Genomic DNA, 27,102 nt, shown 5'->3' on the forward strand with positions numbered 1-27,102 from the left:
ACACCCCCTGGAGCAGGGCCTTCTCCCCACCCAGCACTCGCCAAGACACCTCCTGGAACAGGGCCTTCTCCCCACCCAGCACTCTCCAAGACACCCCCTGGAGCAGGGCCTTCTCCTCCACCCAGCACTCTCCAAGACACCTCCTGGAGCAGGGCCTTCTCCCCACCCAGCACTCTCCAAGACACCACCTGGAGCAGGGCATTCTCCCCATCCAGCACTCTCCAAGACACCTCCTGCAGCAGGGCCTTCTCTTCCACCCAGCACTCTCCAAGACACCTCCTGGAGCAGGGACTTCTCCCCACCCAGCACTCTCCAAGACACCTCCTGGAGCAGGGACTTCTCCCCACCCAGCACTCTCCAAGACACCTCCTGCAGCAGGGCCTTCTCCTCCACCCAGCACTCTCCAAGACACCCCCTGGAGCAGGGCCTTCTCCTCCACCCAGCACTCTCCAAGACACCTCCTGGAGCAGGGCCTTCTCCTCCACCCAGCACTCTCCAAGACACCCCCTGGAGCAGGGCCTTCTCCCCACCCAGCACTCTCCAAGACACCTCCTGGAGCAGGGCCTTCTCCCCACCCAGCACTCTCCAAGACACCTCCTGGAGCAGGGCCTTCTCCTCCACCCAGCACTCTCCAAGACACCTCCTGCAGCAGGGCCTTCTCCCCACCCAGCACTCTCCAAGACACCACCTGGAACAGGGCCTTCTCCTCCACCCAGCACTCTCCAAGACACCTCCTGCAGCAGGGCCTTCTCCCCACCCAGCACTCTCCAAGACACCTCCTGCAGCAGGGCCTTCTCCCCACCCAGCACTCTCCAAGACACCTCCTGGAGCAGGACCTTCTCCCCACCCAGCACTCTCCAAGACACCTCCTGGAGCAGGACCTTCTCCCCACCCAGCACTCTCCAAGACACCTCCTGCAGCAGGACCTTCTCCCCACCCAGCACTCTCCAAGACACCTCCTGCAGCAGGACCTTCTCCCCACCCAGCACTCTCCAAGACACCTCCTGGAGCAGGACCTTCTCCCCACCCAGCACTCTCCAAGACACCTCCTGCAGCAGGGCCTTCTCCTCCACCCAGCACTCTCCAAGACACCTCCTGCAGCAGGGCCTTCTCCTCCACCCAGCACTCTCCAAGACACCTCCTGCAGCAGGGCCTTCTCCTCCACCCAGCACTCTCCAAGACACCTCCTGGAGCAGGGCCTTCTCCCCATCCAGCACTCTCCAAGACACCTCCTGCAGCAGGGCCTTCTCCCCACCCAGCACTCTCCAAGACACCTCCTGGAGCAGGGCCTTCTCCTCCACCCAGCACTCTCCAAGACACCTCCTGCAGCAGGACCTTCTCCCCACCCAGCACTCTCCAAGACACCTCCTGCAGCAGGGCCTTCTCCTCCACCCAGCACTCTCCAAGACACCTCCTGCAGCAGGGCCTTCTCCTCCACCCAGCACTCTCCAAGACACCTCCTGCAGCAGGGCCTTCTCCTCCACCCAGCACTCTCCAAGACACCTCCTGCAGCAGGGCCTTCTCCTCCACCCAGCACTCTCCAAGACACCTCCTGGAGCAGGGCCTTCTCCCCACCCAGCACTCTCCAAGACACCTCCTGGAGCAGGGCCTTCTCCCACCCAGCACTCTCCAAGACACCTCCTGGAGCAGGACCTTCTCCCCACCCAGCACTCTCCAAGACACCTCCTGCAGCAGGACCTTCTCCCCACCCAGCACTCTCCAAGACACCTCCTGCAGCAGGACCTTCTCCCCACCCAGCACTCTCCAAGACACCTCCTGCAGCAGGACCTTCTCCCCACCCAGCACTCTCCAAGACACCTCCTGGAGCAGGACCTTCTCCCCACCCAGCACTCTCCAAGACACCTCCTGCAGCAGGGCCTTCTCCCCACCCAGCACTCTCCAAGACACCTCCTGCAGCAGGGCCTTCTCCTCCACCCAGCACTCTCCAAGACACCTCCTGCAGCAGGGCCTTCTCCTCCACCCAGCACTCTCCAAGACACCTCCTGCAGCAGGGCCTTCTCCTCCACCCAGCACTCTCCAAGACACCTCCTGCAGCAGGGCCTTCTCCTCCACCCAGCACTCTCCAAGACACCTCCTGGAGCAGGGCCTTCTCCCCATCCAGCACTCTCCAAGACACCTCCTGGAGCAGGGCCTTCTCCCCACCCAGCACTCTCCAAGACACCTCCTGGAGCAGGGCCTTCTCCTCCACCCAGCACTCTCCAAGACACCTCCTGCAGCAGGACCTTCTCCCCACCCAGCACTCTCCAAGACACCTCCTGCAGCAGGGCCTTCTCCTCCACCCAGCACTCTCCAAGACACCTCCTGCAGCAGGGCCTTCTCCTCCACCCAGCACTCTCCAAGACACCTCCTGCAGCAGGGCCTTCTCCTCCACCCAGCACTCTCCAAGACACCTCCTGGAGCAGGGCCTTCTCCCCACCCAGCACTCTCCAAGACACCTCCTGGAGCAGGGCCTTCTCCTCCACCCAGCACTCTCCAAGACACCTCCTGGAGCAGGGCCTTCTCCTCCACCCAGCACTCTCCAAGACACCTCCTGCAGCAGGACCTTCTCCCCACCCAGCACTCTCCAAGACACCTCCTGCAGCAGGGCCTTCTCCTCCACCCAGCACTCTCCAAGACACCTCCTGCAGCAGGGCCTTCTCCTCCACCCAGCACTCTCCAAGACACCTCCTGGAGCAGGGCCTTCTCCCCATCCAGCACTCTCCAAGACACCTCCTGCAGCAGGGCCTTCTCCTCCACCCAGCACTCTCCAAGACACCTCCTGGAGCAGGGCCTTCTCCTCCACCCAGCACTCTCCAAGACACCCCCTGGAACAGGGCCTTCTCCTCCACCCAGCACTCTCCAAGACACCTCCTGGAGCAGGACCTTCTCCCCACCCAGCACTCTCCAAGACACCTCCTGCAGCAGGGCCTTCTCCTCCACCCAGCACTCTCCAAGACACCTCCTGGAGCAGGGCCTTCTCCTCCACCCAGCACTCTCCAAGACACCTCCTGGAGCAGGGCCTTCTCCCCATCCAGCACTCTCCAAGACACCTCCTGGAGCAGGGCCTTCTCCCCATCCAGCACTCTCCAAGACACCCCTTGGAACAGGGCCTTCTCCTCCACCCAGCACTCTCCAAGACACCTCCTGGAGCAGGACCTTCTCCCCACCCAGCACTCTCCAAGACACCTCCTGGAGCAGGGCCTTCTCCTCCACCCAGCACTCTCCAAGACACCTCCTGGAGCAGGGCCTTCTCCCCACCCAGCACTCTCCAAGACACCTCCTGGAGCAGGGCCTTCTCCCCACCCCAGCACTCTCCAAGACACCTCCTGGAGCAGGGCCTTCTCCTCCACCCAGCACTCTCCAAGACACCTCCTGGAGCAGGGCCTTCTCCCCACCCAGCACTCTCCAAGACACCTCCTGGAGCAGGACCTTCTCCCCACCCAGCACTCTCCAAGACACCTCCTGCAGCAGGGCCTTCTCCTCCACCCAGCACTCTCCAAGACACCTCCTGCAGCAGGGCCTTCTCCTCCACCCAGCACTCTCCAAGACACCTCCTGGAGCAGGGCCTTCTCCTCCACCCAGCACTCTCCAAGACACCTCCTGCAGCAGGACCTTCTCCCCACCCAGCACTCTCCAAGACACCTCCTGCAGCAGGGCCTTCTCCTCCACCCAGCACTCTCCAAGACACCCCCTGGAGCAGGGCCTTCTCCTCCACCCAGCACTCTCCAAGACACCTCCTGGAGCAGGGCCTTCTCCCCACCCAGCACTCTTCAAGACACCTCCTGGAGCAGGGCCTTCTCCTCCACCCAGCACTCTCCAAGACACCTCCTGGAGCAGGGCCTTCTCCCCACCCAGCACTCTCCAAGACACCTCCTGGAGCAGGGCATTCTCCTCCACCCAGCACTCTCCAAGACACCCCCTGGAGCAGGGCCTTCTCCCCACCCAGCACTCGCCAAGACACCTCCTGGAACAGGGCCTTCTCCTCCACCAGCACTCTCCAAGACACCCCCTGGAGCAGGGCCTTCTCCCCACCCAGCACTCTCCAAGACACCTCCTGGAGCAGGGCCTTCTCCCCACCCAGCACTCTCCAAGACACCCCCTGGAGCAGGGCCTTCTCCTCCACCCAGCACTCTCCAAAACACCTCCTGGAGCAGGGCCTTCTCCTCCACCCAGCACTCTCCAAGACACCACCTGGAGCAGGGCATTCTCCCCATCCAGCACTCTCCAAGACACCTCCTGGAGCAGGGCCTTCTCCTCCACCCAGCACTCTCCAAGACACCACCTGGAGCAGGGCATTCTCCCCATCCAGCACTCTCCAAGACACCTCCTGGAGCAGGGCCTTCTCCTCCACCCAGCACTCTCCAAGACACCCCCTGGAGCAGGGCCTTCTCCTCCACCCAGCACTCTCCAAGACACCTCCTGGAGCAGGGCCTTCTCCTCCACCCAGCACTCTCCAAGACACCACCTGGAGCAGGGCATTCTCCCCATCCAGCACTCTCCAAGACACCTCCTGGAGCAGGGCCTTCTCCTCCACCCAGCACTCTCCAAGACACCCCCTGGAGCAGGGCCTTCTCCTCCACCCAGCACTCTCCAAGACACCTCCTGGAGCAGGGCCTTCTCCTCCACCCAGCACTCTCCAAGACACCTCCTGGAACAGGGCCTTCTCCTCCACCCAGCACTCTCCAAGACACCTCCTCAAGCAGGGCCTTCTCCTCCACCCAGCACTCTCCAAGACACCTCCTGGAGCAGGGCCTTCTCCTCCACCCAGCACTCTCCAAGACACCTCCTGGAGCAGGGCCTTCTCCTCCACCCAGCACTCTCCAAGACACCTCCTGGAGCAGGGCCTTCTCCTCCACCCAGCACTCTCCAAGACACCTCCTGGAACAGGGCCTTCTCCACCACCCAGCACTCTCCAAGACACCTCCTGGATCAGGGCCTTCTCCTCCACCCAGCACTCTCCAAGACACCTCCTGGAGCAGGGCCTTCTCCTCCACCCAGCACTCTCCAAGACACCTCCTGGAGCAGGGCCTTCTCCTCCACCCAGCACTCTCCAAGACACCTCCTGGAGCAGGGCCTTCTCCCCACCCAGCACTCTCCAAGACACCTCCTGGATCAGGGCCTTCTCCTCCACCCAGCACTCTCCAAGACACCTCCTGGAGCAGGGCCTTCTCCTCCACCCAGCACTCTCCAAGACACCTCCTGGAGCAGGGCCTTCTCCTCCACCCAGCACTCTCCAAGACACCTCCTGGAGCAGGGCGTTCTCCTCCACCCAGCACTCTCCAAGACACCTCCTGGAGCAGGGCCTTCTCCTCCACCCAGCACTCTCCAAGACACCTCCTGGAGCAGGGCCTTCTCCTCCACCCAGCACTCTCCAAGACACCTCCTGGAGCAGGGCCTTCTCCCCACCCAGCACTCTCCAAGACACCTCCTGGAGCAGGGCCTTCTCCTCCACCCAGCACTCTCCAAGACACCTCCTGGAGCAGGGCCTTCTCCTCCACCCAGCACTCTCCAAGACACCTCCTGGAGCAGGGCCTTCTCCCCACCCAGCACTCTCCAAGACACCTCCTGCAGCAGGGCCTTCTCCCCATCCAGCACTCTCCAAGACACCTCCTGCAGCAGGGCCTTCTCCTCCACCCAGCACTCTCCAAGACACCTCCTGGAGCAGGACCTTCTCCTCCCAGCACTCTCCAAGACACCTCCTGGAGCAGGGCCTTCTCCTCCCAGCACTCTCCAAGACACCTCCTGGAGCAGGACCTTCTCCTCCCAGCACTCTCCAAGACACCTCCTGCAGCAGGGCCTTCTCCTCCACCCAGCACTCTCCAAGACACCTCCTGGAGCAGGGCCTTCTCCACCCAGCACTCTCCAAGACACCTCCTGGAGCAGGGCCTTCTCCTCCACCCAGCACTCTCCAAGACACCTCCTGGAGCAGGGCCTTCTCCCCATCCAGCACTCTCCAAGACACCTCCTGGAGCAGGGCCTTCTCCACCACCCAGCACTCTCCAAGACACCTCCTGGAGCAGGGCCTTCTCCCCATCCAGCACTCTCCAAGACACCTCCTGGAGCAGGGCCTTCTCCACCACCCAGCACTCTCCAAGACACCTCCTGGAGCAGGGCCTTCTCCACCCAGCACTCTCCAAGACACCTCCTGGAGCAGGGCCTTCTCCACCCAGCACTCTCCAAGACACCTCCTGGAGCAGGACCTTCTCCTCCCAGCACTCTCCAAGACACCTCCTGGAACAGGGCCTTCTCCACCCAGCACTCTCCAAGACACCTCCTGGAGCAGGGCCTTCTCCTCCACCCAGCACTCTCCAAGACACCTCCTGGAGCAGGGCCTTCTCCACCCAGCACTCTCCAAGACACCTCCTGGAGCAGGGCCTTCTCCTCCACCCAGCACTCTCCAAGACACCTCCTGGAGCAGGGCCTTCTCCCCACCCAGCACTCTCCAAGACACCTCCTGGAGCAGGGCCTTCTCCTCCACCCAGCACTCTCCAAGACACCTCCTGGAGCAGGGCCTTCTCCACCCAGCACTCTCCAAGACACCTCCTGGAGCAGGGCCTTCTCCACCCAGCACTCTCCAAGACACCACCTGGAGCAGGACCTTCTCCTCCACCCAGCACTCTCCAAGACACCTCCTGGAGCAGGGCCTTCTCCACCCAGCACTCTCCAAGACACCTCCTGGAGCAGGGCCTTCTCCACCCAGCACTCTCCAAGACACCTCCTGGAGCAGGGCCTTCTCCTCCACCCAGCACTCTCCAAGACACCTCCTGGAGCAGGGCCTTCTCCACCCAGCACTCTCCAAGACACCTCCTGGAGCAGGGCCTTCTCCACCCAGCACTCTCCAAGACACCTCCTGCAGCAGGGCCTTCTCCCCACCCAGCACTCTCCAAGACACCTCCTGGAGCAGGGCCTTCTCCTCCACCCAGCACTCTCCAAGACACCTCCTGGAGCAGGGCCTTCTCCTCCACCCAGCACTCTCCAAGACACCTCCTGGAGCAGGGCCTTCTCCCCACCCAGCACTCTCCAAGACACCTCCTGGAGCAGGGCCTTCTCCTCCACCCAGCACTCTCCAAGACACCTCCTGGAGCAGGGCCTTCTCCTCCACCCAGCACTCTCCAAGACACCTCCTGGAGCAGGGCCTTCTCCTCCACCCAGCACTCTCCAAGACACCTCCTGGAGCAGGGCCTTCTCCCCACCCAGCACTCTCCAAGACACCTCCTGGAGCAGGGCCTTCTCCTCCACCCAGCACTCTCCAAGACACCTCCTGGAGCAGGGCCTTCTCCACCCAGCACTCTCCAAGACACCTCCTGGAGCAGGGCCTTCTCCTCCACCCAGCACTCTCCAAGACACCTCCTGGAGCAGGGCCTTCTCCACCCAGCACTCTCCAAGACACCTCCTGGAGCAGGGCCTTCTCCTCCACCCAGCACTCTCCAAGACACCTCCTGGAGCAGGGGCCTTCTCCCCACCCAGCACTCTCCAAGACACCTCCTGGAGCAGGGCCTTCTCCTCCACCCAGCACTCTCCAAGACACCACCTGGAGCAGGGCCTTCTCCTCCACCCAGCACTCTCCAAGACACCTCCTGGAGCAGGGCCTTCTCCACCCAGCACTCTCCAAGACACCTCCTGGAGCAGGGCCTTCTCCCCACCCAGCACTCTCCAAGACACCTCCTGGAGCAGGGCCTTCTCCTCCACCCAGCACTCTCCAAGACACCTCCTGGAGCAGGGCCTTCTCCACCCAGCACTCTCCAAGACACCTCCTGGAGCAGGGCCTTCTCCCCACCCAGCACTCTCCAAGACACCTCCTGGAGCAGGGCCTTCTCCTCCACCCAGCACTCTCCAAGACACCTCCTGGAGCAGGGCCTTCTCCACCCAGCACTCTCCAAGACACCTCCTGGAGCAGGGCCTTCTCCTCCACCCAGCACTCTCCAAGACACCTCCTGGAGCAGGGCCTTCTCCACCCAGCACTCTCCAAGACACCTCCTGGAGCAGGGCCTTCTCCTCCACCCAGCACTCTCCAAGACACCTCCTGGAGCAGGGCCTTCTCCTCCACCCAGCACTCTCCAAGACACCTCCTGGAGCAGGGCCTTCTCCTCCACCCAGCACTCTCCAAGACACCTCCTGGAGCAGGGCCTTCTCCACCCAGCACTCTCCAAGACACCTCCTGGAGCAGGGCCTTCTCCACCCAGCACTCTCCAAGACACCTCCTGGAGCAGGGCCTTCTCCTCCACCCAGCACTCTCCAAGACACCTCCTGCAGCAGGACCTTCTCCCCACCCAGCACTCTCCAAGACACCTCCTGGAGCAGGGCCTTCTCCTCCACCCAGCACTCTCCAAGACACCTCCTGGAGCAGGGCCTTCTCCTCCACCCAGCACTCTCCAAGACACCTCCTGGAGCAGGGCCTTCTCCTCCACCCAGCACTCTCCAAGACACCTCCTGCAGCAGGGCCTTCTCCCCACCCAGCACTCTCCAAGACACCTCCTGGAGCAGGGCCTTCTCCCCACCCAGCACTCTCCAAGACACCTCCTGGAGCAGGGCCTTCTCCTCCACCCAGCACTCTCCAAGACACCTCCTGGAGCAGGGCCTTCTCCTCCACCCAGCACTCTCCAAGACACCTCCTGGAGCAGGGCCTTCTCCACCCAGCACTCTCCAAGACACCTCCTGCAGCAGGACCTTCTCCCCACCCAGCACTCTCCAAGACACCTCCTGGAACAGGGCCTTCTCCTCCACCCAGCACTCTCCAAGACACCTCCTGGAGCAGGGCCTTCTCCTCCACCCAGCACTCTCCAAGACACCTCCTGGAGCAGGGCCTTCTCCTCCACCCAGCACTCTCCAAGACACCTCCTGGAACAGGGCCTTCTCCCCACCCAGCACTCTCCAAGACACCTCCTGCAGCAGGACCTTCTCCCCACCCAGCACTCTCCAAGACACCTCCTGGAGCAGGGCCTTCTCCTCCACCCAGCACTCTCCAAGACACCTCCTGGAGCAGGGCCTTCTCCTCCACCCAGCACTCTCCAAGACACCTCCTGGAGCAGGGCCTTCTCCTCCACCCAGCACTCTCCAAGACACCTCCTGGAGCAGGGCCTTCTCCTCCACCCAGCACTCTCCAAGACACCTCCTGGAGCAGGACCTTCTCCCCACCCAGCACTCTCCAAGACACCTCCTGGAGCAGGGCCTTCTCCCCACCCAGCACTCTCCAAGACACCTCCTGGAGCAGGGCCTTCTCCCCACCCAGCACTCTCCAAGACACCTCCTGGAGCAGGGCCTTCTCCTCCACCCAGCACTCTCCAAGACACCTCCTGGAGCAGGGCCTTCTCCTCCACCCAGCACTCTCCAAGACACCTCCTGGAGCAGGGCCTTCTCCTCCACCCAGCACTCTCCAAGACACCTCCTGCAGCAGCGCCTTCTCCCCACCCAGCACTCTCCAAGATACCTCCTGGAGCAGGGCCTTCTCCTCCACCCAGCACTCTCCAAGACACCTCCTGCAGCAGGGCCTTCTCCCCACCCAGCACTCTCCAAGACACCTCCTGGAGCAGGGCCTTCTCCTCCACCCAGCACTCTCCAAGACACCTCCTGCAGCAGGGCCTTCTCCCCACCCAGCACTCTCCAAGACACCTCCTGGAGCAGGGCCTTCTCCCCACCCAGCACTCTCCAAGACACCTCCTGGAGCAGGGCCTTCTCCTCCACCCAGCACTCTCCAAGACACCTCCTGCAGCAGGACCTTCTCCTCCACCCAGCACTCTCCAAGACACCTCCTGGAGCAGGGCCTTCTCCTCCACCCAGCACTCTCCAAGACACCTCCTGGAGCAGGGCCTTCTCCTCCACCCAGCACTCTCCAAGACACCTCCTGCAGCAGGGCCTTCTCCCCACCCAGCACTCTCCAAGACACCTCCTGGAGCAGGGCCTTCTCCCCACCCAGCACTCTCCAAGACACCTCCTGGAGCAGGGCCTTCTCCTGCACCCAGCACTCTCCAAGACACCTCCTGGAGCAGGGCCTTCTCCCCATCCAGCACTCTCCAAGACACCTCCTGGAGCAGGGCCTTCTCCTCCACCCAGCACTCTCCAAGACACCTCCTGGAGCAGGGCCTTCTCCTCCACCCAGCACTCTCCAAGACACCTCCTGGAGCAGGGCCTTCTCCTCCACCCAGCACTCTCCAAGACACCTCCTGGAGCAGGGCCTTCTCCCCACCCAGCACTCTCCAAGACACCTCCTGGAGCAGGGCCTTCTCCCCACCCAGCACTCTCCAAGACACCTCCTGGAGCAGGGCCTTCTCCTCCACCCAGCACTCTCCAAGACACCTCCTGGAGCAGGGCCTTCTCCCCATCCAGCACTCTCCAAGACACCTCCTGGAGCAGGACCTTCTCCCCACCCAGCACTCTCCAAGACACCTCCTGGAGCAGGGCCTTCTCCCCACCCAGCACTCTCCAAGACACCTCCTGGAGCAGGGCCTTCTCCTCCACCCAGCACTCTCCAAGACACCTCCTGCAGCAGGACCTTCTCCCCACCCAGCACTCTCCAAGACACCTCCTGGAGCAGGGCCTTCTCCTCCACCCAGCACTCTCCAAGACACCTCCTGGAGCAGGGCATTCTCCCCATCCAGCACTCTCCAAGACACCTCCTGGAACAGGGCCTTCTCCCCACCCAGCACTCTCCAAGACACCTCCTGCAGCAGGGCCTTCTCCCCACCCAGCACTCTCCAAGACACCTCCTGGAGCAGGGCCTTCTCCTCCACCCAGCACTCTCCAAGACACCTCCTGGAGCAGGGCATTCTCCCCATCCAGCACTCTCCAAGACACCTCCTGGAACAGGGCCTTCTCCACCCAGCACTCTCCAAGACACCTCCTGCAGCAGGACCTTCTCCCCACCCAGCACTCTCCAAGACACCTCCTGGAGCAGGGCCTTCTCCTCCACCCAGCACTCTCCAAGACACCTCCTGGAACAGGGCCTTCTCCCCACCCAGCACTCTCCAAGACACCTCCTGCAGCAGGGCCTTCTCCCCACCCAGCACTCTCCAAGACACCTCCTGGAACAGGGCCTTCTCCTCCACCCAGCACTCTCCAAGACACCTCCTGGAACAGGGCCTTCTCCCCACCCAGCACTCTCCAAGACACCTCCTGGAGCAGGGCCTTCTCCTCCACCCAGCACTCTCCAAGACACCTCCTGCAGCAGGGCCTTCTCCTCCACCCAGCACTCTCCAAGACACCTCCTGGAGCAGGGCCTTCTCCTCCACCCAGCACTCTCCAAGACACCTCCTGGAGCAGGGCATTCTCCCCATCCAGCACTCTCCAAGACACCTCCTGGAACAGGGCCTTCTCCCCACCCAGCACTCTCCAAGACACCTCCTGGAGCAGGGCCTTCTCCTCCACCCAGCACTCTCCAAGACACCTCCTGGAGCAGGGCCTTCTCCTCCACCCAGCACTCTCCAAGACACCTCCTGCAGCAGGGCCTTCTCCCCACCCAGCACTCTCCAAGACACCTCCTGGAGCAGGGCCTTCTCCACCCAGCACTCTCCAAGACACCTCCTGGAGCAGGGCCTTCTCCCCACCCAGCACTCTCCAAGACACCTCCTGGAGCAGGGCCTTCTCCACCCAGCACTCTCCAAGACACCTCCTGGAGCAGGGCCTTCTCCCCACCCAGCACTCTCCAAGACACCTCCTGGAGCAGGGCCTTCTCCTCCACCCAGCACTCTCCAAGACACCTCCTGGAGCAGGGCCTTCTCCTCCACCCAGCACTCTCCAAGACACCTCCTGGAGCAGGGCCTTCTCCTCCACCCAGCACTCTCCAAGACACCTCCTGGAGCAGGGCCTTCTCCCCACCCAGCACTCTCCAAGACACCTCCTGCAGCAGGGCCTTCTCCCCACCCAGCACTCTCCAAGACACCTCCTGGAGCAGGGCCTTCTCCTCCACCCAGCACTCTCCAAGACACCTCCTGGAGCAGGGCCTTCTCCTCCACCCAGCACTCTCCAAGACACCTCCTGGAGCAGGGCCTTCTCCCCACCCAGCACTCTCCAAGACACCTCCTGCAGCAGGGCCTTCTCCCCACCCAGCACTCTCCAAGACACCTCCTGGAGCAGGGCCTTCTCCTCCACCCAGCACTCTCCAAGACACCTCCTGGAGCAGGGCCTTCTCCTCCACCCAGCACTCTCCAAGACACCTCCTGGAGCAGGGCCTTCTCCTCCACCCAGCACTCTCCAAGACACCTCCTGGAACAGGGCCTTCTCCCCACCCAGCACTCTCCAAGACACCTCCTGGAACAGGGCCTTCTCCCCACCCAGCACTCTCCAAGACACCACCTGGAGCAGGGACTTCTCCCCACCCAGCACTCTTCAAGACACCTCCTGGAGCAGGGCCTTCTCCTCCACCCAGCACTCTCCAAGACACCTCCTGGAGCAGGGCCTTCTCCTCCACCCAGCACTCTCCAAGACACCTCCTGGAGCAGGGCCTTCTCCCCACCCAGCACTCTCCAAGACACCTCCTGGAGCAGGGCCTTCTCCCCACAGATCAGATCTGTGGCCTTGAGAAGGCCCAGAGCACAATCCCCTGAGTGCTCTCCTTCGCTTGCCCCTGCCCTGCTGGCCCTCAAGCCCACTCTCTTCAGCACCCCAGATGGGCCCTCGCCTGGCCCTGGGAGGGCACTTCTATGGTCATCAGGATGCTTAGAAACTCTGAAATTTTAAAATTAAAAAATAAAATGATTTTTTACCACTGTTAACTCTGGAATGACTGAAATTCCCAAAAGCACTAGAGACCCACATTCCTGCTCCAAAAATAAGCTCAATGCCAATGGTAGGGGTGCCTGAAGAATGCTTTCCCAGGAAGACAGGGCTAACTACGTAGTGGGGCAGAGCCTGGGCTGCCAGCGCCAGTGGTCAGGTGCCTGAAGTGGCTGCCAGCTTGGTGAGGGACAGACCTCTATGCACCTAACTGCTGGTCTGTGAATTCTGACGGAAAAAAGAATGAAGTCCACAAGGAGAAGGCAGTTTCTGATGTCGCCCTATGTGCCTGCTGGTCGTCAACCCTGTGTGAAGCAGTGGGAGGGTGGGAAGTACCTCCTTTCAGCCTCCCTGCTGCAGAGGCACAGCCACACACCACACCACACTGTGAAGACCAGCATCTGTTGTCTGAGGCCTCGAGGCCACTCCTCTCACGAGAAAACACTGCCACATTCCAAGTGGAAGCCTGCAGGCTCCTAGAGCACATGTAGGGCGGGCTTACCTGAGAACCGCGATGACCACCCTGACAGCAGTGCGGAACCTTGTGAAAGGACGAGATGAGGCTCCCTTCTTATCTGCTTTGGAAGGGAACACCCCCAAGTGAGCAATCATGGAGAGTGTCTCCTGCTCTGAATCCTGGAACCCGCCGATCAACAGTAACAGATATTTCTTCTGATAAATCAGAGCTTTTCTGAAGCTCTCTGCTCTCAAGTAATGCAGGTACAACTTCTCCATCTGAAGGGAAACACAGCAGGCTCCTTCACAAGCAGCACACACACCTGCTGCCCCTCGTGCAGCACTCTGTGGCTCCTCACAGAGGACCAGACTGATCTCCTCAGCAAACTGTCATGAAGTCAGTCCGAGACACCCCGTGGTGCCCATCAACCTGTCTACCAGACAGAGCCTGGACACACCGCCCCTCAGAGCACCATCAGCTGAGTCCCCATGAAGGACCCTGGAACTCCCACCTAAGTAAGGGGCAAACTGGGCAAGGCGGGGGCTTCACCATGGGTCTGCGGACAACCTGGGTGGCGGACAACTGCAGGGAACCAGGAGGCTGCACACAGAGCTCTGTGGCCACACTGATAAGCAGCTTTTCCTCAGAGCCAGCCCACAGCTGGTGCCTCCTCCCTATAAGGGTGTGCATTTTGTGGACGTGCCGATAGCCACACACAGCAGACGAGACTTGCATGCTGTGTCCCGGCATTTGTCTGCAGCTGACCACTGACCAACACATGATCTAAAAGTGCCACAACACCCTGTACCCCGATTCCCACAGGGACATGGTCTCATTCTATGCCCCAGCACCCAGGTGGGCTTGGTCTTACTCTGTGCCCCAGCACCCAGGCGGCCTTGGTCTTACTCTGTGCCCCAACACCCAGGTAGGCTTGGTCTTACTCTGTACCCCAGTACCCACAGGGGCACGGACTCACTCTGTGCCCCAGTACCCACATGGGCTTGGCCTTCCTCTATATCCCAACACCCAAATGGACTTAATCTTACTTTGACACTAGAGATATTTGCTTCCTCGCTTGCATCCAGTGTGGGCCGACCAGGGTCTGAGTACCGTGGAACTGTCCTGTCGTGCTTCCAGGCAGACCTGCCCGACCTCTGTAACGAACCACAGCCAGGACCCTCTACAAAGCTCTTCTTTTTATTTCTGCAGTACTGGGGATTGAATGCTTGGTGCTCCACCCCGGAGCTACATTCCCACCCTTTTTTTTATTTTCACGTTTGAGGCAAGGTCTCACTAAGTTGCCAAGTCTCAAGCTCCCTGAGAGGCTGGAGCTGTTTTTCAGTAAGAACACCTGGAGAAGGACGACTAAGGGCCAACTGAGGCAGGAGACAGTGGCCAGGGCCTCACCCCAGGGGAGAAGGTCGTGTGCCAACACCTGGCTTCTCCCAGGACTTCTGTAGGGGAGGCCCAGCATGGATGGGCGGGAGCTGTGCATGGGTCTCCCTGAGCCCAGGATGCAACTGAGGCTGCACTGACCATGGACGGTACACCCCGGTACACCCCTGCTCCCCTCAAACACCGTGTGGTGGCTTCTTACAGATAACACTGGGTGCTCAGGAGGCCAAGGCAGGAGGTAGAGACCAGCCTAGGCAGCAGAGCCCAACGCAGTCTCAAACCACCACCCAGGACAGGAAGGTCAGAGACACAGGTCTGGGGCGGACACCTACGCTCAGGACACAGCCCTTCTGCGCGTGGTGCTTCAAGGTCCTCTCCAGCCGGGACACTACCCTGCGCAGCTCCGCCTCCTCCCGGGCCGCTGTGCTGAGGGCGCTGGTGAGCGCGTTGTTGTCCTGTAGCAGCAGGTCCACCAGCTGGACTTGGAGCTCTGCTGCCGTTTTCTTCTTAAAAGGAGGAAATAAAGAGAGCATGCACACTGTTCTGCTGCCGCTGGCTGTCTTCGGGGTTACAGGTCAAAGCTGGGAGTCTGACAGGAAGCTGTGCAGCTGGGTGCCGTTAGCCCTTTACCAGGCAGGAAACACCAACTCTTCTACTCCCATCTCTCCCTCCTCAAGGAAGCAGACTTTTCACCACACTGGACAGCATGAGTGACACAGGCCTGCTACAGTCACCTCTCCTAGTTGTTCTAGGAGCTCCACAAACAGAGGTGGCACTCAAAGAGGTGACAAGGAGTATTGTGCTCATCCTTGGGGTCAATGTGCAAGTCCTGTAAGATAGGCCCATTACCTCCCAGATCGCAGGGCACGTAGCAGAGCTCACCAGTGGCTGCCCCAGGACGTGGGGGGGGGGTAGTGGCAGCCTCCTGACAGCAGGCAGCGTTGCACAACACTCTGGGGGGTGAGCCCAGGGCCCTCTGCCACTGGGCCACACCAGCCCCTCTCAACTACTTTGAGACAGGGTCTGCTAATGGAGGCCAGCCTACCACATGGCTGGGATGATAGACACAGCACCTGGCCACAGGACACTTCTGATTTCATAAACATCACACATTTGTCAGAGACCATGTCAGCAGCCAGGAATTTTTCCAAAGACTGCACATAGGGCACAGAACTTTCCAGGAGGAATTGGGTTTCATTTTTTGCTGTGGCCTTAGAAACAGTGAGTGGGCTGAGCATCCAGGAAGTGGAGAAGCCCACACCCTGGCCGACCAGCCAGTCCAGAGCCAGCTCAGGCCCCGCAGAGAGCACACCTGCACAGAGGGGTTCAGAGACCACGCAGCCTTCACTGGACTGCATGCTGAGCCCCGAAGACTCTACAATACGGCCAAAGTAGAGGGCACTGCACGCGGTCACACGGGGCAGGACCCAGATGGCAAAGCCCCAACAGCAAGGGAGAGAGGAACCACCAACAACCCATAAAAGAACCCAGAGTGCTGCCACAACATCCCTCTGGAGAACCTTGGCCCTTAGGTCAGGGCTGAGGGCGCAGGGTACCTGGGAGGAGGTGGGCGTGCTCAGTTCAGACTTCAGCCCCTGTAAAGTCTGCACTAAAGATGACACTGCCTTCTCGTTGGATACAGTCCAGTCGTGAATCGTCCTGTAAAGGTAAAGGGCACTCACAAGGGCCACATGTATCTCACGTGCTCTCCTCTTAGCTACGCAAGGACTCCCCGTGAAGAGAGGCAAGGAAAGTGCACCAGCCATCACCCTCAGCCCACACCCTCACCCAGTAACTGCGATGCTTGGGCCGCCCTCGGGCATGATAATCAGCTGTCACCCCCTCCAGCCACCTCTCCATGACTTAGGGGCTGAGAAACCCTCTTCCAGGGTGGCAGAGGGGCACAGTCCCAGGCAGGGTGGCAGGGCCGGCAGGAGGACATGTCTGAGAGGCACAGAAATCTCCAGCCCCACATCACTGAGTACAAGGCAGTGCCCAGGTGCCCACACGCCTCTGCTTTCTGCTGGAATTCTGGGCCAATTGTTAAAAATTCTGACCAAGACTGGCTAGGAGTACGGCTCGGTGGTCTAGCGCTTGCCTGGCACATGTGGGGCACTGGGTTCAGTCCTCAGCACCACATAAAAATAAATCAATAATACAGGGCAGGAGTTGTGGCTCAGCAGTAGCGTGCTTGTCTAGCACATGCAAGGCCCTGGGTTCGATCCTCAGCACCACATAAAAAATGAATAAAATGAAGGTATTTTGTCCAACTACAACTAAAAAATAAATATTTTTTAAAAATCAATAAAATAAAGGTAACATGTGCATCTACAGCTAAAAATGTATTTTAAAAAATCCTGTCCTAAATGAAACTGCTTAGAAATTATGCTGCTCTGTACACTGAACCCTACTAGTCAGGAGAACTCGACTAGCTGATCGTGTAGGGGAGCGCCCCCGCCCCCCCAACCCCAGTCCACACAGAACTTTCTCCGCACAGCTTCCTGGCACTGAGTCTGGCCTCAATTGTGTGAGTGGTGGCCCTGGAGGCCTGGGGCGATGCAGCACAGCACCGCAACCCTGCACGAGCAGGGCAGGGGTGCCCAGGGCTCTCCAGGTAGTGTGGAGAAAACACGTCTGTGCGGAACTCGGAAGCCTGGTCAGATGCCCAGCGCGTCACAGGGTTTTCCTCTGATATGAGAAGGCAGAAGACAGGGTTTCATCGGGTCTTTCGGGGAATCCCTGCCCACTGACTTGGGAAGGGAACAAGGGTGAGCCCACCACCACCAAGAGCTCAGAGCCTGATTGCTCCCAGCACCTAGGGCGAGTGGCAGGTGCGGGTGCTGTGCAGGGAGTCACCTGTCCACCGTGCGGCTGACGAAGCTGGCCAAGAGTCCAGCAGCACAGAGCAGCTGCTGGCGAATCCTCTCCAGCTCCTGCCGCTGCCCCTGCAGGAGGTCCAACTCCAGGGAGCCTGGGCGGGGGCCATCACCGTGGGGCGCCTCCTCCTCCTCCACGCGCAGCCCTCGCACCACCTGCTGCAGCTGCTCCATCTTGTGCGCGTCCCTCTGGCGCTGCAGTTGCAGCTCCCGCTGCCGGCAAGGGCCAGAAACAGAGAAGACCTGAGGTGAGTTTCCAAGACGAGGGCTGGGCTTGTGGCTGGGCCTCACTGGGATCTGGCCCACCCGTCCTTAGCACCCTCCACCCTGCACAGGCCCAGGCCACACCCTGGAGCCCATCTTCACTCCTGAAGGCCACAGGGCTGACACCAGAGCCAGGCGAGCCCTCGAGGCCTGCTGGAGAGGAGCCTGTGACGCAGACTCAGGCAGGACAAGCTCCACACACGGCACACCCTCACACAGACATGGACAGGCCTGCGCCTGCACACGCCGCAGCCCCCTGGGCCAGGTCCACGTGGTCCTCTGGTCCCAAAGCCTCACCTCACCGAGCAACCACCTGCCCTCTTGGTGAGTTCATCTGCCCAGCACCCCCAGGTCCCAGAGGTGCAGGAGGAACACCTCCACACACACTGGAGCACCTTGCGGGGTACCCTGACCCCACAGGGCAGGACCAGGCGCCTCAGGAAGGGCAGAGGGACACTCATGACACAGACAGGTCATGGACAGGAAGAGCCGAGACTGAGACTGCTGGAGAAGAGCCCAGCCCAGGCCTGAGCCACACAGCTTGCAGGGTTGGGCTGGTGCAGGGGCTCCCCTTCTGATGTCCACTCAGTGCTCCAGCCACAGGGGTGATAGAAGAGGTGATTTTACCCATTTTTTCCATGTGAGGAAAGTAAAATTTATGACCACACAGGAGACTCAGTTAAGTACACCCAGAACAGGGCTCTGAACTTCAGTTCACTGAAGCTGCAAGAAAACTCTAAGGGCCTGTCCCGCTGCACACACGTCTGGGCAGTCGGAGACCAAGGAGGGGCCTCCTTGGCTTTTATGCAGAACCGTGGCGCTGCCCACTTCATGAAACATCCAAATGGAATGGGTGTGGCTTGGGACCTCTGACAGAGGGGGCAGAGACCCTGCAGCACCACAATAGCCAGACAGTCACATCCCAGGTGCCAGCCGGCACGCTAGGGACATCAGTGCACACGTAGTGGCCCAGGACCCTGCTGGAGGCAGGGTCTACACCTCCACAACATTCTTGCTTCTTTCCATGTGTTTGGTGATAAAACACAATCATTTAGGAAATTTTTTTAACAGGAAAAAAAATATTAAGTGCCACTGACATGTGGAAAATGCGTCCACAGAGCCTTGATGGCAGTAGATCACATCCCGTGGGACTCCATGCACAGGAGAACCCTGCAGAGGCAGGGCCACAGCAACAGGCAGGCCAGGCGTCCCGGGGCTGTGTGTGAGGGAGCTGAGCCAACGCAGCCTGGGCCTGGGTGGAGAGAAGCTCCCAAACACTGCCGGGATCAACCCTCAACTACCAAACCGTGCGACTGAAGTGGAAGAACCCGTTGGTACCTGAATTCTGTCTCATGAAGCTGCAGAGCACACCAAGCACACTTCTGATAGGAACTCCTAAAACTATCCTCATATCACTTTAGGATCTGGTTTATCCTTGAAATGTTTAGAAACCCAGAGTTTTACTTTAGGAAGCAGATGTCCCTTTCCTACTTCATGGCAGGCAATCCCTTGGAAGGTCCAGGCCATTGGTTTCACCTGACCTGTGTGTTAAACACACACACCACACACACACACTCTTTCATGATTTCATAAAATACAAAAGCAAGCAGTGAAGATACTGTTTAAAAAGCCTTGAGTTGACATAAAACATATCTAAATGTTAAAAGCCTTCAAAACCCACAAGAGAACACTTCTGAACCTGTCCCCTGAGGACACTGGGATTTCAACTCTAAAATCAAAGACATCACAAGGAAACTACATCCAGTAACCCTTATAACACAGCTCAGAAATTCCCATCAGAACACCCACAAAACAAACTCTGAAGCCTGCAGCAAGAAGGGTCTGCCATGACCACATGGGGCTCGTGCCAGGGACAAGAGGGCATCTCAGATGGAGACCAACCACTTGGCACGTACACACCATCAGGGAAAAGGACCAGAGCCTCAGATCTCAACTGACCCTGAAAAAACACAGACAAGAGCTTCGGAACACTGGGGAGAGCTACCGAAGACTGCTGCAGGGCTGCCTGACCAGAGGACAGTCCACACTGGAGCTTCAGAAGGCTCGGCTTTTTCTCCCCTTTTTTTGCAGCCCTGCAGATTGAACCTAGGGCTTACCACAAACAAGGAAATGGTTCCACCTCCAGGACATATCCTCAGCCCTTATTTTACTTTGAGACAGGGTCTGCCTAAGCTGCCAAGGCTCGCCCTGAACTTCGGATCCTCCTGTCTCAGCCTCCCAAGCCTCTGGAATCACAGGTGTGGCCAAACCATACCCAACCAGAAGGCCGTTTCTTGTTAAAATGTCAGCACTACACAAGCAATCCACAGACTGAATGCAATCCCTATTGTAACCCAATGGCCTTTGTGCGGAAATGAAACTCAAACTTCAGTCACATGGAATTGCAAGGAGCCCAAATGGCCAAGACCATCTTGAAAAGGAGATACGCTGAAGGAATCACGCTTCCCAATTTCAAAGTTCTCTGCCAGGCTGGAGGAAGTTGCAGGATGAGGTGCTGGCAAGAGGACACTCGAACCCGAGGACAGAGGACAAAGGCCCAGGATGAGCCCCTTGAGGACTGTCCTACCCTTCACTGCTCAGGTTTTCTAAGAACTCACGAACGGCCGCAGACGGCTCTCACCAGCTTCTCCTTGTCTCTCTGCCACTTCTTCCACTCCTCGGCGTCTGCCTGGCTGGGCCTCGGCATCCTCCTCCTGGCTTCCTTGCGGGCTTCGTGCGCTCTCCCTCGTGTGTGTAACTGCTCTAATTCTGCCTGTGGCCAAGCTGGCTTCTCCCTGCTGCTCTCCAGGCAGCATCTCAGCTCCCGGCTCTGGGTCTGGAGCGTGTCCACCGCCAATCTCAAGGTGGCACTTACCTCCTGCTGCTTCTGGAGCTGCACACGGTGCTCCTGGGCCTGGGCCTCCAGCTGCTGCTGGGTGTGCAGGGCCTGCTGCTGCACCCTGGCAAGCACGGCCTGGAGCTCCTGCACGCGGGCCTTCTCCTCCTTCAGCTTCCGCAACAGGGTGTGCTGCATAGGTTTCTCCTGCGTGCTGCGGCTCAGCTGCTCCGTCAGGACCCGCTCATGCTGCAAGGCCTCCGACAGCTCCCGGGAGCGGCTCCTCTCTGCCTCTAGGCTCTCCTGGAGCTGGGATAGCTGGCTGCGCTCCTGGGCCAGCAAGGCTTCACAGCGCGAGTGCTCAATCTGCAGCTCCTGCTGCAGGTTGTCCTTGGCCATCCGCTCATGTTTCAATGCAATACACAGCTGATTATTTTGAGCATGTTGCTTCTCCAAAGATATTTTTAACTCCTGCATTGGTGAAAAAACATGATGGGGAAAAGTAAATCATTGTGAGGAAAAGCATCTAAGTAGTTTTTCCTGTCCAGCATCTGTTCGTGAGTTGTGACCCAGTGGTTGGGCCTTTCCAAGTTTGTACACACAGGAAGTCTTGCTTCTGTAGTCTGCGACAGGCGTGGAAGTGGCCTCACGTCAACAGACACGCCCGCCCACACTCAGGAGACCCCTCCTTCTGTCCTCAGAAAACCACGAAACCCAGGGCCCAAAGACACACATGTGCTGCGTACTGTGAACCAGGATCCTGAAAGGCAGGCACCCTGACCCACAGAGCTGACAGAGAACCGGCTCTGAGCAAGAGGCCACTGGTTAGGCCTACACAGGACAAAGAAGCTGCATTCCCACCAATGATCTGGGCCATGCAGAGACCACGCAGGCTGCGTGGACAGTCAGAGAGAAGACTCGCCCACCTTCCAGAGATGAACACTCAGGGACAGCAGGGGCCACTGAGCGGAGCCATGTGCCTTCATAGGCCACCTGGGCTGCCCCTCCCCAGTGCAGTGGTTCTGTCACCGCAGAGTAGAACTTGGCCTAAAGACGCAGCCTCTCTCACTGCCTCAAGCTCCCACCAACTGGGCACACTGCTGGGAAGGAGAGCCAGGCAGGCGGCAGGGGTGACGGTGGGGGTTGTTTCTGCATCCTGCTCCTGACCTCACTGGCTGGAAGCCTGGGCGCCCCTGTTGCCCAGTTACCTCCAGGGCCTTGGCACTCTGGCCCTCCCTCTGCAGGTGCTGCAGCTGCTGCTCCTCCTGCTGGGCCTGGAGGACACGCTCCTTCTCACGCTCACACTCCAGTTCCTCCAGTGCAGCCTTCAGGTCACTCTCCTTCCCGTCCAGCAGAGACCTGTGAGGCGACAGCCGGGGGCACTGTGTGCACATCAGGAATGCTGACAGGAAGGCAGCCTGCCACTCCCACGCACCTGTGGGACTCCATCCCTCATTCCCAGACCCAAGCCGAAGGGTTCTCTGCAAGCCCCGCAGCAGATGGGGCTGAGGTGACCTGTGACCCAGCTGACAGTCAACAGAGGGGGCTGTTGGGGCATACCTCAGCTGGAGGGACTCCCGCTGCACCTCATCAAGGGACTCCAGCAGCCTTGCGTTCTCCGACTTCAAGTCCTGCGCTGCGCTCTGCTCCAGTGCTAGGAGTCTGCGGACATCACTTGCCGCCTCCTGCTCTTTACTCAGGGTTCTCTGCAAGTCACTTGCTATGCACTTTTCCTGCTCAACCTTGTAGGCCAACAGCTCAACTGAGAGAGATCAAAACACAAGACAGCGTTACTCAAGAAGAGTTCCAAGCGTGTGCGAGCAGGGCTGAGTCAGAGAACTGCTGAATAGGTGGCAGGGTCGCACTCCTTCGGCCTGAGTCCATTCCACCTAGGCCGGCTCTCCAGAAGTAATGATGTGCCCTCGAGGCCATCCCCAGGGCCAGCCAGTCCTGCCACATACTCCCGCAGGGACAAACCTGCGTGGCTTTGCAGGAGAATCTCCTGGAACCAATGGAAGAGATCACCCAGCTCTGCACAGACTCCTCTGGACAAGAGGAGGAGGAGACAGGTCCCACCCATCCATGAGGTCAGTGCTTTCTATGCACCAAAGCCAGAAACGGGCACATGAGAGAGAAAGACCACAGACCAGGGCCCTTGCAGACACAGGACGAGAGCAAGTTCAGCCTAGAATGCACAACTGGGCAGAACCCAGCACAAGGCCATCTGCAGAATGTTCCTCACACTAAGGAGTGACCAGTACAAGAACGGGCATTTACCCAGTCTGACGTGCACAAAGGCCAGAAAGCAAGTGGGGAAAGAACCAAAAGCATCACTCACAGCTGATGTAAGCAACTACAAAAAACTGCCAAAGAACTTAAATTGAAAGTGGAAACACATAACACTCCCAAGGCCTCCCACACGCTCACGGGAGCAGGGTTCTGCAGCCTGGGTGTCCCATGAGACCCCAGCATTCTGGCTGAGGGCCTAGCTGCCACTGTCCCGTACCCCACAGGAGCACACCCAGAGGGGGCCGTGAGGTTGAAGGCACAAGGCAGCAAGAGCAGCGACACCCACCCTGCCTGCGCAGCTGGTGCTCCCGCTGGCTTCCGCGGGCCTCTGCACTGGTTAGCGCTGCACACAGCTGCTGCAGCTTCTCCTGGTTCTGCAGGTGCGTCAGACGCAGCTGGGCACGTAGGGCCTGGACCTCAGACAGCAGGCTACTCCTGTCCTGCAGGCGCTGGTGCTTCTGAGCCTTCTCCTGCAGGTCTCCCTGTGAGAGAAGAGACATGGTGTGAGGCACAGGACTGGCAGGCGCTGGGGAAGGAGGCAGAATTTGTGTATACTTGTCCCTCTGCAGCCCACCCTTGCAAGCCTGAGCTTCCAGCACTGTTGGGACAGGCTACGGACCCCAGGAGTGCGGTGGGTGCATGGGCCCCAGCACCCCCACGGCTCTAGGCTCAGGTGGAGCATTGGCCCCTGACCCTCAGCACCCCTCGCCTGTCAGGCACAGCGGTGCAGCAGGCTCTGGTGCCCTGCAGTAACCTCATCCTCTGGCCCCACGTGCAGAGTGCTGGGCAGGCCTGAGGCTAGTGTGCCAGGAGAGTGAGGTTCAGGAAGAAGCAGGGGTGCTGACCAGAGCTCAGGAGTGAAAGCACGCACGCTCCACTGCCTCTAACAGAGCCAGGGTCCTGGACTGAAAGGGTGCAGGTGCAGGGCTGCTGCTCACCTGCTCTCGCACAACCTTCTCCAGCCGCTCAAACAGGAAGCTGTAGTCCACTGGGTCTGGGCCGCTGGGCCTTGACTGCAGTTCCGCCTTCAGTTTCTCCCGCTCCCTCTCCAATGCCTCTTGCACGGCCTGCAGAAACCGGCCCCTCCAGTCAAGATGCACATCAGAAGACTCCTGTCAAAGCCAAACAAAGTCCCATGCTGGGCTGGGAGTGGCAGAGTGATGGCCAATCACTGCCTGAGACCCCAGCTTCTGTCCTCAGCCCAGAAGAAAAAGCCTCCATGCTCTGACCAGTGGATGCTACGAGTGCTCTCCCACACACATGCTGCGCCCCCAGCCCCACTGTGACCGCACTTGGAGGCATGGCCTCATTAAAGTTCAGTGGGGCCAGGGGTGGGGCCCTGCTCCAACAGGACTGTGGCTTTGTTTCTGAGAAGAGGATGAGATAACAAGTGCTCTCTCTCTCTACCATTGAGGACCCAGCAAAGGGCAGCCATCTGCAAACCAGGAGTCAGACCTCACCAGAGCCCAGCTGGGCTGGCTCCCTGATCCCAGCCTCCAGTCTCCAGAGCGTCAGAAATGAACGTCTGTTGTTTAAGCCCCAGTCTGTGATTCTATTATGGCAGCTGGGCAGGAGGAGAGCAAGAAAAACCACTCTGACAAGGAAAGGAGACCACAAGGGCCCAGGGTCACTCAGTGCCAGATGCGAATTACTGTCATAAGCAGAAACGGTGAAGTAAGACCACGCGAAATGCTCACACATTTCTCTCCTCTTGGGCTGCTGCACCCGCAGGGCCTGGTCTAGAGAAAGCCAAGACTGTTACGGCTACCCTGCTGGCACCTGCCAGCCTCCAGGGGCCATGGCCAGGAGTGGGCACACTGCTGCTCGAGGACAGGGTAGCATGAGCCAAGTACAAGCAGGTCCCCAGGCACCTGTGGGAGGGTAGAGTCTGCACATGCTATCCAGGCCTACCCAAGGGCCGTTAGTGGGGCCGGGCAGGCGGCACGTCCTTGGGCACCAGCAGCTCCCAGCACCAGGACTGGCTCCTCCCTCCCTTGTGGCCCTTTCATCCAGTGGGAAAAGCAGGTGTCGGGGACTGAGAGCAAGAGACGTCACGATGACGGAGCACGGGGAGGGAAGTGTGGGGCCTGGTATGAAACTCAGAAGGGTCTTGGCATCCATTCTGTGTGCTGAGGCAGTCCCTGGGCACTGGGAGGGGCCAGGTCCAGGCGACAGCCTGAGGTATAGCCGTGCAGGGTGAGGGTGGTAAGGACCAATGGGTCAGTCTGCCTCTCCCATGGGCAGGCCCAGATATGCCTAGAGATCTCAGAGCCATGTGACCAGCTGGGCTTCCTTGGTCTTGCCTCCCCGGAGCCCTGCCCGCCTTCCACTGATCCTCTCACTTCCAGAGCTCATCAGCTAGGGGCGTGCACAGCTGTGCAGGGGTGCCGTATGGGGGCTTTCATCTGTCCTAGCTGTGCGACATAACCCCCATGTCTGTGCACAGCTCCCCTCAGACCTGGCTGTCACTCTAAGTCCTCAAGGTCCTTTGGAAAACAGATGTGAGATGCAAGTAAAATCGGATCTTTCTCGGGATAGAGTGAGGCTAGTGGCAGAGCACTTGCCCAGCATGCCCGAGGCCCTGGGTTCTATCCCCAGCAACCCCCCACCCAAAAAAAAAAAAAAAAAAAGAAAAAAGAAAAGAAAAAACAGACCCCTGTATTTCTCACTCACTGAGCCAGTGATTCCGTACCTTCTCTCCTTTCTCTGGGGCCCCCTCCAGCAGGCCCTGCCCCTCACTCGAGAAGTAATCCAGGGAGGCCCAAGGCTCGCCCTTGCTCAGAGTGCTGGGGAGGCCTCGGCTCTCCGATAATGCCAGTATCTGGTGGCTCTCGTCACACACCATCTGCAGCAAAGCCTGCAGGGGAAAACACATGAGGAAGGGGAAACGGCCCGCAGCCACTGCCACATGCAGCCACCATCCAGGAGTGCACTGCAGGGCAGGAGGATGCTGCCTGCACAGTGGTGGTGCCCGCTAAGGGAGCACACAGATAGCCACTAGCTGTCCTCACCACAGGCTTCAGACTTCCCTTTCCAGCTACTGGAGGCATCTGCTCCCTCTCTCCTTCCTCCAAGCTGGGGCCCAGCACCTCCCCAGCTCGGAGAGACTTTGAGGAAGCTGCTCCAGGGCCCATGTGCGTAGCCAGGCTGCCACCAGCACCCTCAGCCAGCACAGGGTTCAGTGGAGCATCCGTGGCTTCCCCACACCACTGCGTCTGGGCAAACTACAGGAGTGCCAAGTGGGGAAACGCAACACTAAGACGCTGAGCGGTGAGTGCGACCTGGCCACCCACAGTAGAGCTGGCTGCAATGCTAAGGACACAACCAAGACAGGATGACTGACATGTGCTGGAAACCCACCGTGCTTACGTGAAAGACAACTTTAAAACAACGTTTCTGGACGCATGAGGCCTGGGTTTGGTCCCTAGCAGGGAGAAGAAACACACTGTCTCCAATGCTAAGTAGGTGCACACTGAGGCCCTGCCCGGAGGAAGGGTGGGCCAGGTGGGTGCCACTGGGAGGCAGAGCCCACCCACCACCTCCATCCACACAGGGCCCAGTGACAGTTTCCCTGGCTACAGACAGCGGACCCCTTTCTACTTTGTAAGTAGGCCATTTCTGGACTTTGTAACAAAGAGAAACATGCTTTAAAAGCACCCCTTGGACAGAAAACTCATGACCCACGGCCTCTATGTACAGCTCCCAGCCAGGGAGTGCTGTGTCTCTGCGGTCCTGGGTCTTCTGTGAGAAAACCTTCTCCACATGGACAAGGCGCACCAACAGCACCTGGACGCTGGCGGCTCAGCCAGGGCTCTGTCACCACGGCTTCCAGGAGCCAAGCCTCTGCTCTCAGGCCCTGGGGTTCTGTCAGGAGCAATCTCCAAGTGTGTCCCACCTGCATGTGGCCTGCCACCCTGTCCAGAGGTCCTCACTGGCTTCCCTAAGCCACAGCTCTTCCTGGTGTCGCCTCGCCTCAGGCTGCTATCCACCCTGTATTCAAGGGCTCTCTGGGGTCTCCCACTGCAAGCCCAGCCTTCCACAGCCTCTTGGGGTAGAGCTACTCTAGTAGCAACCACAAGTGACCACCCAAAGGGGCTACCCCAGGGAGCACAGGGGAAGTCGGGGGATACCCAACGGACACAGGAACCCCACACGGAGACCACACAAGGTGGCAGGCGTGCTCCCACGATGCATTGTGGCACCAAGGCAGGAGCGTCGCCCCTGGGGCTGCCCCGTGGCCGCCCCGTGGCCCTCACCTACACATAGCATGGCCCTGG

The 27,102-nt window shown here is 59.7% G+C and overlaps 1 protein-coding gene across 7 annotated transcripts in view; it reads right to left on the reverse strand.

Annotated features, from left to right (window-relative positions):
* Pcnt (pericentrin) overlaps nucleotides 1–27,102 on the reverse strand; it is a 118,856-nt gene that overhangs the window by 19,735 nt on the left and 72,019 nt on the right. For 4 of the 7 annotated variants that reach the window (XM_076867985.2, XM_076867983.2, XM_076867984.2 and 1 more), the window contains 11 exons: nucleotides 25,518–25,682; nucleotides 23,764–23,937; nucleotides 23,112–23,307; nucleotides 22,097–22,298; nucleotides 21,745–21,895; nucleotides 20,342–21,007; nucleotides 17,417–17,649; nucleotides 16,117–16,219; nucleotides 14,893–15,066; nucleotides 14,212–14,319; nucleotides 13,211–13,443 (listed from right to left, as the gene is read on the reverse strand). In XM_076867985.2, coding sequence (XP_076724100.2) covers nucleotides 13,211–13,443; nucleotides 14,212–14,319; nucleotides 14,893–15,066; nucleotides 16,117–16,219; nucleotides 17,417–17,649; nucleotides 20,342–21,007; nucleotides 21,745–21,895; nucleotides 22,097–22,298; nucleotides 23,112–23,307; nucleotides 23,764–23,937; nucleotides 25,518–25,682 — 2,405 coding nt within the window. The remainder of the gene's footprint in view (nucleotides 1–13,210; nucleotides 13,444–14,211; nucleotides 14,320–14,892; nucleotides 15,067–16,116; nucleotides 16,220–17,416; nucleotides 17,650–20,341; nucleotides 21,008–21,744; nucleotides 21,896–22,096; nucleotides 22,299–23,111; nucleotides 23,308–23,763; nucleotides 23,938–25,517; nucleotides 25,683–27,102) is intronic. The other 3 variants (XM_076867988.2, XM_076867986.2, XM_076867987.2) reach the window with 2 other exon arrangements.

The sequence above is a fragment of the Callospermophilus lateralis genome, chromosome 10 (assembly GCF_048772815.1).
Source record: "Callospermophilus lateralis isolate mCalLat2 chromosome 10, mCalLat2.hap1, whole genome shotgun sequence".
Lineage (NCBI taxonomy): Eukaryota > Metazoa > Chordata > Mammalia > Rodentia > Sciuridae > Callospermophilus > Callospermophilus lateralis.